At 35.1% G+C, this 19,075-nt stretch overlaps 1 protein-coding gene across 1 annotated transcript; it reads right to left on the bottom strand.

Moving 5' to 3' along the window:
* Nucleotides 1-9,140: 9,140 nt before the first annotated feature.
* LOC131407883 (olfactory receptor 6M1-like) lies at nucleotides 9,141-10,085 on the bottom strand. Its single transcript, XM_058544483.1, has one exon. It carries the CDS (start codon nucleotides 10,083-10,085, stop codon nucleotides 9,141-9,143), a length of 945 nt encoding a protein of 314 aa, XP_058400466.1.
* Between the last annotated feature and the right edge of the window lie 8,990 nt (nucleotides 10,086-19,075).

Here is a 19,075-nt window from a genome sequence, read left to right as displayed (position 1 = left end):
TTTAGAATGGCTCTTGGGACTATGGCATGAAGAAAGGTTAATTATTATTGCAATCGCAGAATGTTAGAACTGATATAATCAATCACAGTTACAAAGTTAAGGTCTCCTGGGAGACTCTCCGGGGTGTTTATTTTATTTAGTTCAAGACAAACTCAGAGAACTGCTTTAAAGCCTCAGGGAACAAGAAAGTTGGAAAACTTAAGAAATGTTTTTTCTGAAATGTCATAATGTATTGAAATAAGCTTTAAGCAGCTTTTCAAACTGAGTTTATTTTCATAGGTATATATGTCTATGTACATATTTTAAAATCCATTTTATTGAGATATGATTTATACACAATAGACAATTTTTTTTTTGGTAGGAAGATCATCTCTGAGCTACCATCTGCCAATCCTCCTCTTTTTCCTGAGGAAGACTGGCCCTGGGCTAACATCCATGCCCCTCTTCCTCAATTTTATATGGGATGCTGCCACAGCATGGCTTGACAAGCGGTGCATCAGTGTGCCCCCGGGATCTGAACCCCAGGTTGCCACAGCAGAGTGTGCACTTAACCACTATGCCACTGGGCCGGCCCCACAATAGACAGTTTTGAGTACATATTTTGCTGAGTTTTGACCAATGTATACAGTCATGCAGCCACCACCACCGTTACAACAATGGTTTAAAATATTTGCATACCTTAAAAAGTTTCCCTGTGCCCTTTTGCAGTAAATGCTCTCCCCTCCCCACCTCAGCCCCTGACAACCACTGAGGTGTTTTTGTTCAGTGGAATTTTGAATTTTCTAGAATTTTCTATAAATGCAATCTCATAGCATGTAGTCTTTTGTGCTTGTTCTTTCACTTAATCTGATGCTTTGAGATTAATCCAAGTGTTTCAGGTATCAGTAATTTCTTCCCATGTATTACTGAGGACTATTTATCTTATGGATTGTATAGATATATCACAGCATGTTTGTCTATTCATCAGATGTTGGACACTTGAGTTGTTTTCAATTTTTGGCTCTTATGAATAAAGCTTATATGAGCATTCGAGTTCCTGTTTTTATATGAATATTTGTTTTCATTTCTCCTGGATACATTCCTATGAGTGCAATGACTATGTTTTATGGTAAGTATATGTTTAACTATATGAGAAACTGTCAAGGTGTTTTCCAAAGTCATTGTACCACTTTCATTTGTACTAGCAATGTATGAGAGTCCCATAGTTTCATATCCTTGCCAACACTTGGTGTTGGCAGTCTTTTTAAATTTTAGGCATTCTGGTGCATGTGTAGTGGAATCATCTAATTTATTTAATTTAATTTTTTTAGCTTTATTGAGGTATAATTGACAAATAAAATGTATATCATTAAAGTGCACAGAGTGAGGATTTGACACAGGTATATTTTGTGAAATGGTTATTATACTCAGGTAAATTAACACATCCTTCCCTCACATAGTTATTTATTTTTTTGCATGTGTGAGAATGTTTAAGGTCTATTCTTTTAGCAAATTTCAAGTACAAAGTACAATATTATTTACTATAGTCCCCATACTGTACATTAGATACCCAGAGCTTATTCATCTTATAACTGAGGGTTTGTACTCTTTGCCAGCATGTCCCCATCTCCCCCATTCCCTAGTCCCTGATGACTACCATTCTGTTCTCTATTTCTATACGTTTGACTTTTTTTTTTATTCCACATATAAGTGAGATCATACAGTTTTCTCTTTTTCTTTCAGGCTAATTTCACTTAGCATAATGTCTTCTAGATTCATCTATGTTTTTTAATTAGCAGGATTTCCTTATTTTTTAAGGCAGAATAATATTCCATTGTATATACTATATCTTCTTTATTCATCCATCCATCTGCGGACACAGGTTGTTTCCATATCTTGGCTATTATGAATAATGATGCAATGAACATGGGAGTGCAGAAATCTCTTCGAGATCCTGATTTTGTTTCCTTTGGATATATACCCAGAAGTGAAATTGCTGGATCTCAGACAGTTCTATTTTTATGTTTTTGAGGAATTTCCATACTGGTTTTCATAGTGCCTGAACCAGTTTACCTTCCCACTAATAATGCTCAAGTTTTCCCTTTTCTTTACATCCTCGCCAGCACTTGTTATCTATTATTTTTTTGATGAGACCCATCCTAACAGGTTTCAGGTGGTAGCTCATTGTGGTTTTGATTTGCATTTCCTTGATGATTAGTGATGTTGAGCACCTTTCATGTGCCTGTTGGCCATTTGTATGTCTTCTTTGTAGAAGTGTCTATTCAAGTACTTTGTCCATTTTTCAATTGGGTTGTATAAATGTCTTATATATTTTGGATATAACCTCTTATCAAATATATGATTTGCAAATATTTTTTCCCATTCTGTAGGTTGCCTTTTTTGCTCTCTTGATTGTTTCCTTTGCTGTGCAGAAACTTTTTAGTTTGATGTTGTCTCATTTGTTTATTTTTGCTTTTATTGCTTGTGTCTTTGGTGTCATATCCAAAAAATTATTGCCAAGACCCAAGTCAAGGAGCTTTTTCCCTATGTTTTCTTCTAGGAGTTTTATGGTTTCAGGTTTGACATTTAAGTCTTTAATACATTTTGAGTTAATTTTTGTGGTGTAACATTGGGGTCCAGTTTCATTCTTTTGCATGTGGATATCCAGTTTTCCCATTATCATTTATTGAAGAGAATATCTTTTCCCCATTGGGTGGTCTTGGCACATTTGTAAAGGATTAGTTGACTGTGTATGCATAAGTTTATATCTGGGCTTGAATTCTGATTCATTCATCTATGTGTCTGTTTTTATGCCAGTACTATACTATTTTGATTAGTCTAGCTTTAAGATAGCTTGCAATCAGGAAATGTGATGCCTCCAGCTTTGTTCTTCTTTCTCAGGATTGCTTTGGCTATTTGGGCTTTTTCATGGTTCCATATGAATTTTAGGATTGTTTTTCTATTCTTGTGAAAAACACCAATGCAAGGATTGCATTGAATCTGTAGATCTCTTTGGTTAGTATGAACATATTAACAATACTAATTCTTCTAACCCATGAACATGGGATATATTTTGTGTCTTCCTCAATGTTTAAAATCAATATCTTATAGTTTTAAGTGTATGAGTCTTTCACCTCCTCAGTTAAATTTATTCCTAAGTATTTTATTCTTTTTGGCTTTATTGTAAGTGGGATTGTTTTATAAATTTCTCTTTCCAGTAGTTCGTTGGTAGTGTTTAGAAATGCAATTGATTTTTGTATATTGGTATTTTATTCTGCAACTTTACTGAATTAGTTTATTAGTTCTCACAGTTTTTTGGTGGAGTCTTTAGGATTTTTTATATGTAAGATCATGTCATCTGCAAACAAAGACAATTTCACTTCTCCCTTTCTGATTTGGATTCCTTTTATTTCTTCTTCTTGTCTAATTGCTTTGGCTAAGACTTCCAGTATTATGTTGACTAGAAATAGCAAGAATAGGCACCCTTGTCTTATTGCTGATTGTAAAGGAAAACTTTTCAGTGTTTCACCATTGAGCATGATGTTAGCTGTGTGCTTGTCATATATAGTATTATTATGTTGAGTTACATTCCTTCTATACCTAATTTGTTAAGAGTTTTTATCATGAAAGAATATTGAATGTTTTTAATTGCTTTTTCTGCATCCACTGAGATGATCATATGATTTCGAATCTTCATCAGTTAATATGGTGTATCACATTTATTGATTTGTGTATGTTGAGCAACCCTTGCATTCCAGGATAAATCCAATTTGATCATGGTGTATGACTCTTTTAATGTGCTGTTGAATTCTATTTGCTAGTATTTTGTTGAGGATATTTGCATCTATATTCCTCAGGGACATTGGCCTATAATGTTCTTTTCTTGTAGTGTCTGACATTGGTATCAGCGTAATGCTGGCCTTGTAAAATGATTTGGAAGGGCTCTCTCCTCTTTAATTTTTTGGAAGAGTTTGAGAAGTATCAGTGTTAATAATTCTTTATATGTTTGATAGAATTCACCAGGAAAGCCATCAGATCTTGGGCTTTTCTTTGTTGGGAGGTTTTTGATTACTGATTCAATCTCCTCAGTTGTGTTTGGTTTGTTCAGATTTTCTGTTCCTTTCTGATTCAGTCTTGGCAGGCTGTATGTTTCTAGGAATTTATCTATTTTTATAGGTTGTCCAATTTTTTTGGTGTATAATTGTTTACAGTAGTGTCTTTTGGTCCTTTGTATTTCTTAGTATCTGTTGCAATGTCTCCTCTTTTATTTCTGATTTTATTTATTTGAGTTTTCTCTATTTTTTTCTTAGTGTAGATAAAGTTTGTCAATTTTGTTTATCTTTTGAAAAAACAACTCTAATTTTATTGATCTTTTCAATTGTTTTTCTAGTCTCTATATCATATATTTCTGCTCTGACTTTTGTTATCTACTTCCTTCTGCTTACTTTTGGCTTATTGTGTTCTTCTTTTTCTAGCTCCTTGAGGTGTATAGTCAGGTTATTTATTTAAGATCTTTCTTTTTACAAAGTGGAGGTATTTATTACTTTAACTTCCTTCTTAGAACTGCTTTTGCTGCTTCCCATAAGTTTGGGTGTGTTGTGTTTCCAATTTCATTTGTTATAAAGATATGTTTTGATTTTCCTTTTGATTTTATCTTTGTTTCATTGGTTGTTCAAGAGTGATTGTTTAATTTCCACACATTTGAGAATTTTTCAATTTTCCTGTTGTTACTGATTTCCAGTTTCATTACACTGTAGTTGGCCTATCATATGCTCTATCCTGGAGAATGTGCTATGTGTACTTGAGAATCATGTGTATTCTGCTGCCCTTAGATGGAGTGGCAGCGGAATACACATGATATATTACGTCCATTTGGTCAAAAGTGTGGTTCAAGTCCAGTGTTTTCTTACTGATTTTCTGTCTGAATGATCTATTCATTGTTGAAAGTGTGGTATTGAAGCTCTCTACTATTATTGTATTGTTGTCTACTTCTCCCTTCAGATCTGCTAGTATTTTCTTAATATATTTAGGTGCTCCGATATTGGGTGTGTATATATTTACATTTGTTATATCCTCTTGATGAATTGCCCTGTTTGTCATAATATGATGATCTTTGTTACTTATTATAGTTTAAAGTCTATTTTACCTAATATAATTGTAGCTATCTCTGGTGTCTTTTGGTTTGCATTTGCATGGACATTGCATGTCTTTTGCATGTCTTTTTCCACCCCTTCACTTTGAGTTACGTGCGTGATTAAACCTGAAGTGAGTCTGTTACAGTCAGCATATAGTTGGATCACTTTTTAAAATTTATTCAACCACTCTGTACTTTTTGATTGGAGAATTTAATCCATGTACATTTAAGGTAATTATTGATAAGTAAGAACTTACTGATGCCATCTTATTAACTATTTTGGCTCTTTTGTTGTTTCCTTGTTTCTTGCTTCCTCTCTTGCTGTCTTACTTTGTGAATTGATGATTCTACATAGCGGTAGCGGTATGTTTTGATTCCCTTCTCTTTACTCTTTGGATATGTACAGTAGGTTTTTGCTTTGTGGTTACCATGAGGCTTACATAAAACATCTTTTAGTTAGAACAGTGTATTTTAAGCTGATAACAATTAAATTTTAATCACATACAAAAACTCTACCCTTTTACTCCCCCTGTCACATTTTATGTTTTTGATGTCACAGTGTATATCCATTTTTATTGTGTATCCATTAACAAATTATTGTAGCTATCATTAGTTTTAATGCTTTTTTAAACCTTTATACTCAGGTTAAGCGATTAACACCATGTTTTAGTATTAAAATGTTCTGAATTTGACTATATTCTTAACTTTACTAGTATATGTTCTACTTTCATATGTTTTCATGTTACTAATTAGCATCCTTTCATTTCAGCTTGAAGAGCTCCTTTCAATATTTCTTCGTATAGTGCTGAGAACTCCCTTAGCTTTTGTTTGTCTGGGAAAGTCTTTGTGTCTCCTTCATTTCTGAAGGACAGCATTGCTGGTTAAAGTAACCTTGGTTGGCAGTTTTTTTCTTTTAGTACTTTGACTCTATCATCCCTCTCTCTACTGGCCTGCAAGGTTTCTGCTTAGAAACCTGCTGGTAATCCTATCATGTCCCTTAGATGGGGGAAATTTTTTTCTTGCTGCTTTTAAAATTCTCTCTTTGTCTTTGATTTTACACAGTTTTATTATAATGTGTCTTAGAGAAAATATTTTTGCCTTGAATCTTTTTGGAGAACTATGAGCTTCATGAACTTGGATGTCCAAATCTCTCCTCTAATTTGGGGAGTTCTCAGCCATATTTCTTGAAATAAACTCTCTGTACCTTTCTCCCACTCTTCTCCTCTGGGACTACAATAATGTGTAGATTATTTCTTTTAATGGTACCCCATAATTCACATAGGCTTTCTTCTCTCTTTTTCCTTGTTTTTTCTTTGTTCTCTTCTGACTGGATAATTTCAAATGACTTGTCTTTGACTTCACAGATTCTTTCTTCTGCTTGATGAATCTGCTGTTGATGCTCTCCATTGCATTCTTCATTTTATGCATTGTGTTCTTCAGCTCCAGAATTTCTGTTTAGTTCTTTTTAAATAATTTCTATTTATCTGTTAAACTTCTCATTTTGTGTTGTTTTCCTGATTTCTTTGAATTGTCTTTTTGTGTTTGCTTGTAGCTAACTGAGCTTCTTTAAAATGACTATTTTGAATTCTTTATCTGACAAATCACAGATCTCCCTTTCTTTGGGGACAGTTACTAGAAAATTATTGTGTTAGTTTGGTGGAGTTGTGTTTTCCTGATTTTTCGAGTTTCTTGAAGTCTTGCACTGCTGTTTTAGTATTTGAGGAAGAAATCATCTTCTCCCCTCTGTACTTACTGACTTCAGGAGAGAAATACCAACTGTCAGCTCTGCTAAGGATTCTGAGGCTTTATCAGACCATTTCTATGGATATTCCTGCTCCATACTTCTTGTTCCCTTCTTAAGACTGTATTCCTTTTTTCAATCCTATAAAGTTGGGCTGGGTGCCGATAGTCTTCTGTTTGCTTTCCCTAAGGAGGTGCTGAATGCTCAAGTTTGTGTGGTTTCTCCATGACTGCAGAGTTGGGGTGGCTTTCTGTGTACGCTTACAAGCTATTTACAAAGGCTCACACTCACTACCTTTGGAGTGCACACAGGTAGCTAGCCACAGGGTGTGGGGGTATATGGATGAGTCACCCAAAGCAATAGAGGTGCCCATGGGTCTGTTGGAGAGATCCACAAGAGAGTCATTCCCAGCACTCAATGATCAGGATTCCTGACGGAGTCCACAAGTCAGTTAGTACGATCCACGTCCCTTTGATGCCCTCCAAGAGCCCTGGCTGCTGTTCTCCCATCTCCTCCTTGCTCCTATCCTGCAGCACACCTCGGTATTCTGGATGGAGCAAGAAAGAAGTAGGCATCTTTGGCAGTGGCCTGCACAGCTGGGGAAGAGTTCACTCATATGCTCAGTTTCTTTTTTTTTTTTGTGAGGAAGATCGGCCCTGAGCTATCATCCATGCCAATCCTCCTTTTTTTACTGAGGAAGACTGGCTCTGAGCTAACATCTATTGCCAATCCTCCTCCTTTTTTTTCCCCCAAAGCCCCAGTAGATAGTTGTATGTCATAGATACACATTCCTCTAGTTGCTGTATGTGGGACACAGCCCCAGCATGGCCAGAGAAGTGGTGCATACTTGCGCGCCAGGGATCCAAACCCGGACAGCCAATAGTGGAACACACGCACTTAACTGCTAAGCCATGGGGCCAGCCTGCTCAGTTTCTTCCGTAGGAGAAATTGCCAACCAAGAAAGTCCTTCATGACACTGAACTGTGCTGCCTTAGGGGAGGGGTTATGGAGGTAATATGAAACTGTTCCTCTTATCCTCTTCAATGCATTCAACCTTGGATGTTTTTCTCCAACACTGTGCTAGAACTTCTCTGCTGGACTCCCAGACTTCTAAAAAGGCACTCTCACCCATGGGTCATACTAAAATTGGTGTTCTTTGGGGGAATATGGTAGAAAACTCCTATTATCCTATTTTTTTGACATATTACATGGAATCATATAATTTTGTTTTTATTTTGTATTTCTGTAATGATTAATGGTGTTTGGAATCTTTTTATGTATTTATTTTCTGTTTGTATATCATCTTTTTTAAGTGTCTGTTCAAATCTTCTGGCCAATTAAAAAAATCATATTGTTTGTGTTCCTATTAAGGTGTAAAAGTTTAAAAATATGTTTCAGATACAGGTCATTTGTCAGATATGTATTTTGCAAATATTTTCTCCCAATATGTGGCTTGTCTTTCATTTTCTGACTTTCTTTTATATGATTCAATTGAAAGTGTTATTATTCCATTATTTTGATAATATAGTGTAGATATCTCAATCTGAAGATTAAGCAAATTCAGAATTACAAATGCTTGTCAACTATATAATTAAGATGTGGCTGATTGACATGACTGAAGTACAGAGCCTAGCAAAAATAGTAAAAGTCTTCAGAATTGCCTGGGCTAGAGCTATTAGAGATATTCTTCAAAAATCTATTAAACAAGTAATTGTTTCTGCTAGCTCCAAAATCAAAACAAGAGACAAAAAGATTTATGGGTTGCTTGGTTTCTGGAGAAATTGTATTACATCCGAGAATTTTTTTAGTTTCTATTAACAAAGCTAGCAGGAAAAAAGCTGAATTTAAATGGGGCTGTAAATAACAACAGGTTGTCCTGTAACTTTAAAGAGCCATTTGATTCCTTTGGCACTATACAACTCCAGTGATTTGGAGCTCTTCACTGCTTTACTAATGAGAAAACTAAGGTTCAGATAAGCTAAGAGTAACCTAATAAAAAAGTAATAGAGCCAGGCTTAAAATTCAGGTTTTGTGACTTTAGTTCAGTATTTCTCATTAATCCATGATATTCTGTGTGTGAGACAGTCAAATGATAGTGTTCAGAACATGTTATTTTCTCTATGACTAAATTGCCTCCTCTGGACCTAGACTACAACACTTCTCATCTGATGTGGCATGAAGCTTTTTCATATCTTTGCGAGTATCTTTGATTTTTGGTCTTCAAGCATGACTTTCTTCACATTGAGTCCAAATTTTTGAAAATAGCCATTGTTAGCAAACAAACTTTCAAGTTCTCCTGTGCAATAAGGACATAATTTTATTGACTGCTTCTCTTAAAACTTTCTTTACCTGTTCATTCCTTAGACTATAAATGAAGGGGTTAAGAAGAGGGGTCACCATTGTGGTGAGGACAGCTGTCACTTTGTCAAAATCTAGGGAATGACTCTGACTGGGCCTCACATACATGAAGATATTACTCCCGTAGGCAATGGAGACAACAGTGATGTGAGAAGCACAGGTGGAAAAGGTCTTCTGACGTCCTTGGGCTGAGGGGATGCTCAAAATGGTAGAAATGATGTAGGTATAGGACACGGTGGTGAGCACCAGTGAGCTCAGGAGGATAAAGGAAGATAAGAGGAAGTTTATCATCTCAATGAAATGAGTGTCTATGCAGGCTACCTGTAGCAGAGGAGCGATGTCACAGAAGAAGTGACTAATTTCCTTATAACAGAAAGGCAATCTAGATACTACAATACTTGGGCAGAGCACTGACAGGAAGGCCCCCACCCAGCAGCCCAGAACCAGCAGGAGACAGACCCTGCTGTTCATGACGATGGTGTAGCGCAGGGGGTTGCAGATGGCCACGTAGCGGTCAAAGGACATCACTGCCAAGAGGATAAACTCTACTGTCCCCAGGAAAAAAAAGAAGTATGTTTGAGCGATGCAGCCAGCCAAAGATATGGTCTTCTCCTCTAGGAGACAGGCTAACAGCTTTGGGGTAACTGACGTAGTGTATAAAATGTCCAAAAGTGACAAATTACTGAGGAAGAAGTACATTGGGGTGTGGAGGCGATTATCAGCCAATATTAGGGAAATGATGACAATATTTCCCGTTAGAGTAAGCATGTAAGTAAACAAGAGGACCACAAAGAGGGAAATCTGAAGCTTCTGGAGACTGGGGAAGGCAGTCAGGGTAAATTCAGTCACTGTGGTCTGATTTTGCATATCCATTGCATACAATGCCTAGTGGACAGCACGTCTCTGAAAAAATAGAGATGAAAATCAGCTTAAGTTTTCAACTGTCAATATCAGTGATAAGAAGTAGAAAAAGCTCTGAATGAAGAGTCAAGAGTGATTTGTTTTCATCCTGCCTCTGACCCTAATAAATGTAGGATCTTGGATAAATTACATGACTTCTTCTAACCTCAGTATTCTCAGAATGCATTTAAAATTTTTGTTTGAATGAAATTATCTCCATGGTTCCATGAAACTCTAGTCTTTATGATTTTATTCTCTTTTGTCCAGTGCTCCTTCCTTTCTCTCATTCAGTCTTCTTGACCTACTGTTTTCCCAGCTAAATTCTGTGCCTAAGAAGAGAGACACAGTTGACTGAGAATCCAGTCAATCAATTTGAGAAACAGAATGATAATGAAAGTTGAGTTACTTTTCTCAAGATTATTTTAACTATTTGAGTATTGTCTAAATCAAAGAGCAAAAACTATGAAAACTGGACACTCACATGAAAAGGAACCTGTATTTGTCTGTTTTGTTATTGGTATTGTGTGTTGATTATCAATGTAATATCTAGTTGGACCCAAGTTATTTTGAGGTAATAAGGTTGCGTGACTTTTGTTTTATTTTCTATAATGATATAAATTTTTTGATTTCTGCACTATTATTAAGCAAGTATATGGTATATGGTTCATAATTTTCATAAATTATTTTATATATTTTGGGAAAAGTTTTTGGGAAAATGATTAGTGTGTTTCTTCTTTGTTCTTTGCAATGTTACATCAACGGCAACATCTTGAAAAATAACAAATCTTTCCTCTCCCATTCCCCAATGATTCTTACAGGTTCTCTGAAATAGATCTCTTACACCTTATATTCTTTCCAGCCTTTCAAAGATCATGTTAACAGTAGTGCAACAAAGTGGAAGCAGATAGACGGTGTTTGAAATGCTCAGCTTAATCTTTGAATACTGCTCAACCTTGCTGAACATCTTGTTGCATGTCTGTAAAATTCCTTTGAAACACTGTCCTTTGGTTTTTATTTTGTGGCTGATCTTTTAGTTTCAAATTAAAATGACCAATTTGTGAACTCTGAGCTAGGTTCTTTCTAGGATTGGAGCCCATCCAACTCCTCTTTAAAGAAAATAATTTTCCCCAGGCTCTCTGTCTGGGATAAGTAACTTCTAGCATCTATTTTTCCTTAAAGACATTTTTTTTTTTTTCTGAATGGATTTCCATCTGAAAAGTTGGCTGACTTTTTCTTCAGTTGTCTCTTTATTTTCATTCAACAGTCATTTATCCCACAAATCAACTTATCCTTATTATTTTAAGAACAAGAGTTTTGTCTTCACCTTATCTGTTTTATTTAAGGAAATATTGGTTTCTTAGAATTATTTGATGTTTCTAGGTTGTTGGTAAGTAAACTCCTTCACAAATACATAGTGGTTTTCACCCATCTATGAGTAATTATCAAATGTAATTGGAGCTGAATAAATTGACTCACTGTGTGATTTAGCAGAGGAGCTCTTTTTACTTTCTCTTAAATCCTTGGCCCCACTTTCCACACCTGTAAAAGAAGAGTATTGATCATCTACATCTTCCTTTCCAGCCTAAATATTTCTTTTGTTTTCCATGTAGGCAGGCACCCTATCTATTTAACCCTCCATTCTTTGGGCACCAAAGGAACTCTTTTATTTATTAAATAAATAAATCAAAATATATGGAGCTTTTCCCTTAAGTATGCGATTCCCGTTGACCAAGATTAAGCAATGGTAACCTCTGTGGTTTGCATTTTCATATATCAAATACAGATTTTTATCGTAACCCGTACATTCCTGATGTGTGTCACCTTTACTCTAATTGTTACTTTGGGGGTATGTTGTTCTGGATAACTGATTGCTGCAATATTAATTCTGGGCATGGGGAAAGGACCCAAAAACCAAAGTGTCTAATAGATCAGATCTTTCAGGATTAGAGATGGGGAGTGTCACAAGACAGGGAAAGTTTAGGATAAAAAATAGCAGTTTTTAATAGCAAGGTGCATTATTCCTTTTCTTCTAGGATTCTTTCAAAGTGTTACAAGGCAGTCTGTTTAATCTTCTTTTAAGTTATCAAAGGACTCCAAAGGGTCTCATCTATTGAAATAGGGTCTTGGTACCAGAAGGAACTCTTACCACCATAAATATTCGAATATTCACTCCTCCCATCACTGCTTCTGCACCCAAATAATAAACTTCCAAAATGATTACTACTACACAAAAGGCAGAACAGTATCTGGGTGGACAAGTATTAATATTATCAAAGTCTGATATAGAAATAGAATAGACCACACTCTGCAGAAAAGTAGAAATGCTTTAAAATTCCCTTTCATTTCCCCCTCTTCATCTTCATCACTGGCAGTACTGGAGATTGATAGGTGTCTTAAGGCAGAATAAGGATTCTCATGCAGCTGCCTATCATCTCTTCCACTGGTCCTTCCGTTTATCTAGCTAATTGTTTCACAACATCTATAACATCCTCCATTTTCCTTCTTGCACGTAGTGTTTGATGGCCCTGATAGGAGCTTGATTCCCCTCTAGTATTGTAAAAGTTAGATAGTTTGGGATCTTCAAAAGCATTATGCCATTTTTGAACAACAAAAATCTAGGATGGTTAAACACAAATAGATTGATGTTTGCCGTTGTTGTCATAAGGTTACCTAACTATAGAAGAAATGACATTGAGAACTTTCTATTCTGCTGTGTTTGGGTCAAATATGCTTCTCTGAGAAGAACTAAAGATGTAGCATTGCTCTCCTCTAGGGGATCTCTTAACTTGATGATAGTGAAAAAAATCTGGCTTTGTGTTAGCGTTTTCTAGATGATCTCTGCAGCCTAAGGAGTCCACCATGTCTAGGAGGAAAGGTTCTGGACCATGGTAATCTGTGTTTAATAATTTAACTGTAACCTTGCAAATTAAGGCTTTCATTTTTGTGGGGGTATTTTTAATCATTACCATTTCTGTGTATCCCTAAAAAATTGTATGAAATTGCATGTTTGCACATTTCAAGATTCTAGATTTAGTCAGAAAAATGTGTACTGCTGGTTTTAGAATCAGAGAACCTGTGCTGTATTTCTTGTTTTGCCACTTGTAGCTTCAAGATCTTTAATAACACTCTTAAGCATCCCGAGTCTTATCTTCTTCATCTGTAAAATGAGGATAGTCATAATGCCAGATTCAAGGTCCTATATATGCCTACCTGGTGTTCAATAAGTATTTGGTGAGAACGCAGGGTTGGAGAAGGATGAACAGAACGGACTAAGATGTGTGTGTGTCTGGGGAGTTAGTGATAATTTGAGATCTTTGCTGCTATCAGTAAAATGTGAAAAAGTTACATTGTAATTGAAGAACATTAAAAACTTTCACTTACGATAAAGCTATAACGACATCTGCTGCCACTATAAGTTTTGCAGAGCAGTAATTACATTTTAATTTATAAAATATATATGTAAACATATTTAGCAAGACATATACTGTTTAATATATAAATATGGATCACTACACTATAAAGTATACTTACATCATACTGATTGTGGAATAGTTGGTATTTTCTTCATTCAAATACGTTAAGAAACTTGAACTTCGGGTATTTTTTTCCTACTGCATTCCATCCATTATTCTTCAAATTCTTTTATTGCTTCAGTTTTGAATTCCACATAAATATCTGTCAGTCTTAGTCTGAGAGTCTTCCTCATATGATAGTTAATCCCTTTGTCAAAACCACACCAAATGGTTACTCAATTTTTGCTTAGGTACTCTGTCCTTCTTCCTCTGAATGTAAAATTGTCTTTTTGTAACTATGATTACTTTTTTTCAGTTCTTTTTCTTATTCCCACAGAAAAAGTCAAAGTCTTGAATTGCACTAAGAACAAGCCCAAGTGTTATATTATGGTTTAATCTTTTATTTTACACATCCAATGTATCTCAATCTCAGTATATTCCTCTGAGTTTTAAGTAATATGTATTCTGGATCACATTTTTGCCAAGGAGGGCAGAATGGTTAGGTCTGGTGATGAATCAGCAAGTCATTTGCAACTGAATTAAGAGCAGGTCCTCTGACTTCTATTCTAGATCTCTGGCAAAAATGACTGAAAGCTTCCCAAATCTCAGATTTTTTTTTCAGTTGTCAGAATGTATTTCCTCTCTATTCACTGAATTTCTATTTCTTCTGTGGATCCATGTAGAAACTTGGAATTATTCAAAACCATAGAATCTCAGATTAGAAGAGAACTTAAAGGGCATATGAGCCAGGCTGGTCCTAAAATATTCTGCAATGTCTCCACCAAGTTACTGTCCAGTGATGTTCAACTCATAGTTTCTTTATGCGTCTCATTCTACTCTAATAGCCTGACTATTAGAAAAATTCATGTTTGCATTCACTGAAATATCTCTCTAAACTTGCGTCATTTGGTTAAGTCACTCCTGTTCATTCATCAGGCATATTGTGACTTGATTTCAGATATATCCACCTTATTTACTTTCTACAGTAAATAATATTACCTTGCCTATATTAAAGTGATTACAACTGAATGAACTGTGATATTGAATGATTTTTTATTCACCTTTAGAGATTTGGTTTAGAATGGCTCTTGGGACTATGGCATGAAGAAAGGTTAATTATTATTGCAATCGCAGAATGTTAGAACTGATATAATCAATCACAGTTACAAAGTTAAGGTCTCCTGGGAGACTCTCCGGGGTGTTTATTTTATTTAGTTCAAGACAAACTCAGAGAACTGCTTTAAAGCCTCAGGGAACAAGAAAGTTGGAAAACTTAAGAAATGTTTTTTCTGAAATGTCATAATGTATTGAAATAAGCTTTAAGCAGCTTTTCAAACTGAGTTTATTTTCATAGGTATATATGTCTATGTACATATTTTAAAATCCATTTTATTGAGATATGATTTATACACAATAGACAATTTTTTTTTTGGTAGGAAGATCATCTCTGAGCTACCATCTGCCAATCCTCCTCTTTTTCCTGAGGAAGACTGGCCCTGGGCTAACATCCATGCCCCTCTTCCTCAATTTTATATGGGATGCTGCCACAGCATGGCTTGACAAGCGGTGCATCAGTGTGCCCCCGGGATCTGAACCCCAGGTTGCCACAGCAGAGTGTGCACTTAACCACTATGCCACTGGGCCGGCCCCACAATAGACAGTTTTGAGTACATATTTTGCTGAGTTTTGACCAATGTATACAGTCATGCAGCCACCACCACCGTTACAACAATGGTTTAAAATATTTGCATACCTTAAAAAGTTTCCCTGTGCCCTTTTGCAGTAAATGCTCTCCCCTCCCCACCTCAGCCCCTGACAACCACTGAGGTGTTTTTGTTCAGTGGAATTTTGAATTTTCTAGAATTTTCTATAAATGCAATCTCATAGCATGTAGTCTTTTGTGCTTGTTCTTTCACTTAATCTGATGCTTTGAGATTAATCCAAGTGTTTCAGGTATCAGTAATTTCTTCCCATGTATTACTGAGGACTATTTATCTTATGGATTGTATAGATATATCACAGCATGTTTGTCTATTCATCAGATGTTGGACACTTGAGTTGTTTTCAATTTTTGGCTCTTATGAATAAAGCTTATATGAGCATTCGAGTTCCTGTTTTTATATGAATATTTGTTTTCATTTCTCCTGGATACATTCCTATGAGTGCAATGACTATGTTTTATGGTAAGTATATGTTTAACTATATGAGAAACTGTCAAGGTGTTTTCCAAAGTCATTGTACCACTTTCATTTGTACTAGCAATGTATGAGAGTCCCATAGTTTCATATCCTTGCCAACACTTGGTGTTGGCAGTCTTTTTAAATTTTAGGCATTCTGGTGCATGTGTAGTGGAATCATCTAATTTATTTAATTTAATTTTTTTAGCTTTATTGAGGTATAATTGACAAATAAAATGTATATCATTAAAGTGCACAGAGTGAGGATTTGACACAGGTATATTTTGTGAAATGGTTATTATACTCAGGTAAATTAACACATCCTTCCCTCACATAGTTATTTATTTTTTTGCATGTGTGAGAATGTTTAAGGTCTATTCTTTTAGCAAATTTCAAGTACAAAGTACAATATTATTTACTATAGTCCCCATACTGTACATTAGATACCCAGAGCTTATTCATCTTATAACTGAGGGTTTGTACTCTTTGCCAGCATGTCCCCATCTCCCCCATTCCCTAGTCCCTGATGACTACCATTCTGTTCTCTATTTCTATACGTTTGACTTTTTTTTTTATTCCACATATAAGTGAGATCATACAGTTTTCTCTTTTTCTTTCAGGCTAATTTCACTTAGCATAATGTCTTCTAGATTCATCTATGTTTTTTAATTAGCAGGATTTCCTTATTTTTTAAGGCAGAATAATATTCCATTGTATATACTATATCTTCTTTATTCATCCATCCATCTGCGGACACAGGTTGTTTCCATATCTTGGCTATTATGAATAATGATGCAATGAACATGGGAGTGCAGAAATCTCTTCGAGATCCTGATTTTGTTTCCTTTGGATATATACCCAGAAGTGAAATTGCTGGATCTCAGACAGTTCTATTTTTATGTTTTTGAGGAATTTCCATACTGGTTTTCATAGTGCCTGAACCAGTTTACCTTCCCACTAATAATGCTCAAGTTTTCCCTTTTCTTTACATCCTCGCCAGCACTTGTTATCTATTATTTTTTTGATGAGACCCATCCTAACAGGTTTCAGGTGGTAGCTCATTGTGGTTTTGATTTGCATTTCCTTGATGATTAGTGATGTTGAGCACCTTTCATGTGCCTGTTGGCCATTTGTATGTCTTCTTTGTAGAAGTGTCTATTCAAGTACTTTGTCCATTTTTCAATTGGGTTGTATAAATGTCTTATATATTTTGGATATAACCTCTTATCAAATATATGATTTGCAAATATTTTTTCCCATTCTGTAGGTTGCCTTTTTTGCTCTCTTGATTGTTTCCTTTGCTGTGCAGAAACTTTTTAGTTTGATGTTGTCTCATTTGTTTATTTTTGCTTTTATTGCTTGTGTCTTTGGTGTCATATCCAAAAAATTATTGCCAAGACCCAAGTCAAGGAGCTTTTTCCCTATGTTTTCTTCTAGGAGTTTTATGGTTTCAGGTTTGACATTTAAGTCTTTAATACATTTTGAGTTAATTTTTGTGGTGTAACATTGGGGTCCAGTTTCATTCTTTTGCATGTGGATATCCAGTTTTCCCATTATCATTTATTGAAGAGAATATCTTTTCCCCATTGGGTGGTCTTGGCACATTTGTAAAGGATTAGTTGACTGTGTATGCATAAGTTTATATCTGGGCTTGAATTCTGATTCATTCATCTATGTGTCTGTTTTTATGCCAGTACTATACTATTTTGATTAGTCTAGCTTTAAGATAGCTTGCAATCAGGAAATGTGATGCCTCCAGCTTTGTTCTTCTTTCTCAGGATTGCTTTGGCTATTTGGGCTTTTTCATGGTTCCATATGAATTTTAGGATTGTTTTTCTATTCTTGTGAAAAACACCAATGCAAGGATTGCATTGAATCTGTAGATCTCTTTGGTTAGTATGAACATATTAACAATACTAATTCTTCTAACCCATGAACATGGGATATATTTTGTGTCTTCCTCAATGTTTAAAATCAATATCTTATAGTTTTAAGTGTATGAGTCTTTCACCTCCTCAGTTAAATTTATTCCTAAGTATTTTATTCTTTTTGGCTTTATTGTAAGTGGGATTGTTTTATAAATTTCTCTTTCCAGTAGTTCGTTGGTAGTGTTTAGAAATGCAATTGATTTTTGTATATTGGTATTTTATTCTGCAACTTTACTGAATTAGTTTATTAGTTCTCACAGTTTTTTGGTGGAGTCTTTAGGATTTTTTATATGTAAGATCATGTCATCTGCAAACAAAGACAATTTCACTTCTCCCTTTCTGATTTGGATTCCTTTTATTTCTTCTTCTTGTCTAATTGCTTTGGCTAAGACTTCCAGTATTATGTTGACTAGAAATAGCAAGAATAGGCACCCTTGTCTTATTGCTGATTGTAAAGGAAAACTTTTCAGTGTTTCACCATTGAGCATGATGTTAGCTGTGTGCTTGTCATATATAGTATTATTATGTTGAGTTACATTCCTTCTATACCTAATTTGTTAAGAGTTTTTATCATGAAAGAATATTGAATGTTTTTAATTGCTTTTTCTGCATCCACTGAGATGATCATATGATTTCGAATCTTCATCAGTTAATATGGTGTATCACATTTATTGATTTGTGTATGTTGAGCAACCCTTGCATTCCAGGATAAATCCAATTTGATCATGGTGTATGACTCTTTTAATGTGCTGTTGAATTCTATTTGCTAGTATTTTGTTGAGGATATTTGCATCTATATTCCTCAGGGACATTGGCCTATAATGTTCTTTTCTTGTAGTGTCTGACATTGGTATCAGCGTAATGCTGGCCTTGTAAAATGATTTGGAAGGGCTCTCTCCTCTTTAATTTTTTGGAAGAGTTTGAGAAGTATCAGTGTTAATAATTCTTTATATGTTTGATAGAATTCACCAGGAAAGCCATCAGATCTTGGGCTTTTCTTTGTTGGGAGGTTTTTGATTACTGATTCAATCTCCTCAGTTGTGTTTGGTTTGTTCAGATTTTCTGTTCCTTTCTGATTCAGTCTTGGCAGGCTGTATGTTTCTAGGAATTTATCTATTTTTATAGGTTGTCCAATTTTTTTGGTGTATAATTGTTTACAGTAGTGTCTTTTGGTCCTTTGTATTTCTTAGTATCTGTTGCAATGTCTCCTCTTTTATTTCTGATTTTATTTATTTGAGTTTTCTCTATTTTTTTCTTAGTGTAGATAAAGTTTGTCAATTTTGTTTATCTTTTGAAAAAACAACTCTAATTTTATTGATCTTTTCAATTGTTTTTCTAGTCTCTAT

This window comes from Diceros bicornis, chromosome 7 (genome assembly GCF_020826845.1).
Source record: "Diceros bicornis minor isolate mBicDic1 chromosome 7, mDicBic1.mat.cur, whole genome shotgun sequence".
NCBI lineage: Eukaryota > Metazoa > Chordata > Mammalia > Perissodactyla > Rhinocerotidae > Diceros > Diceros bicornis.
Note: the sequence above shows the minus strand (reverse complement) of the source record. Positions and strands in the feature narration are given on the sequence as shown.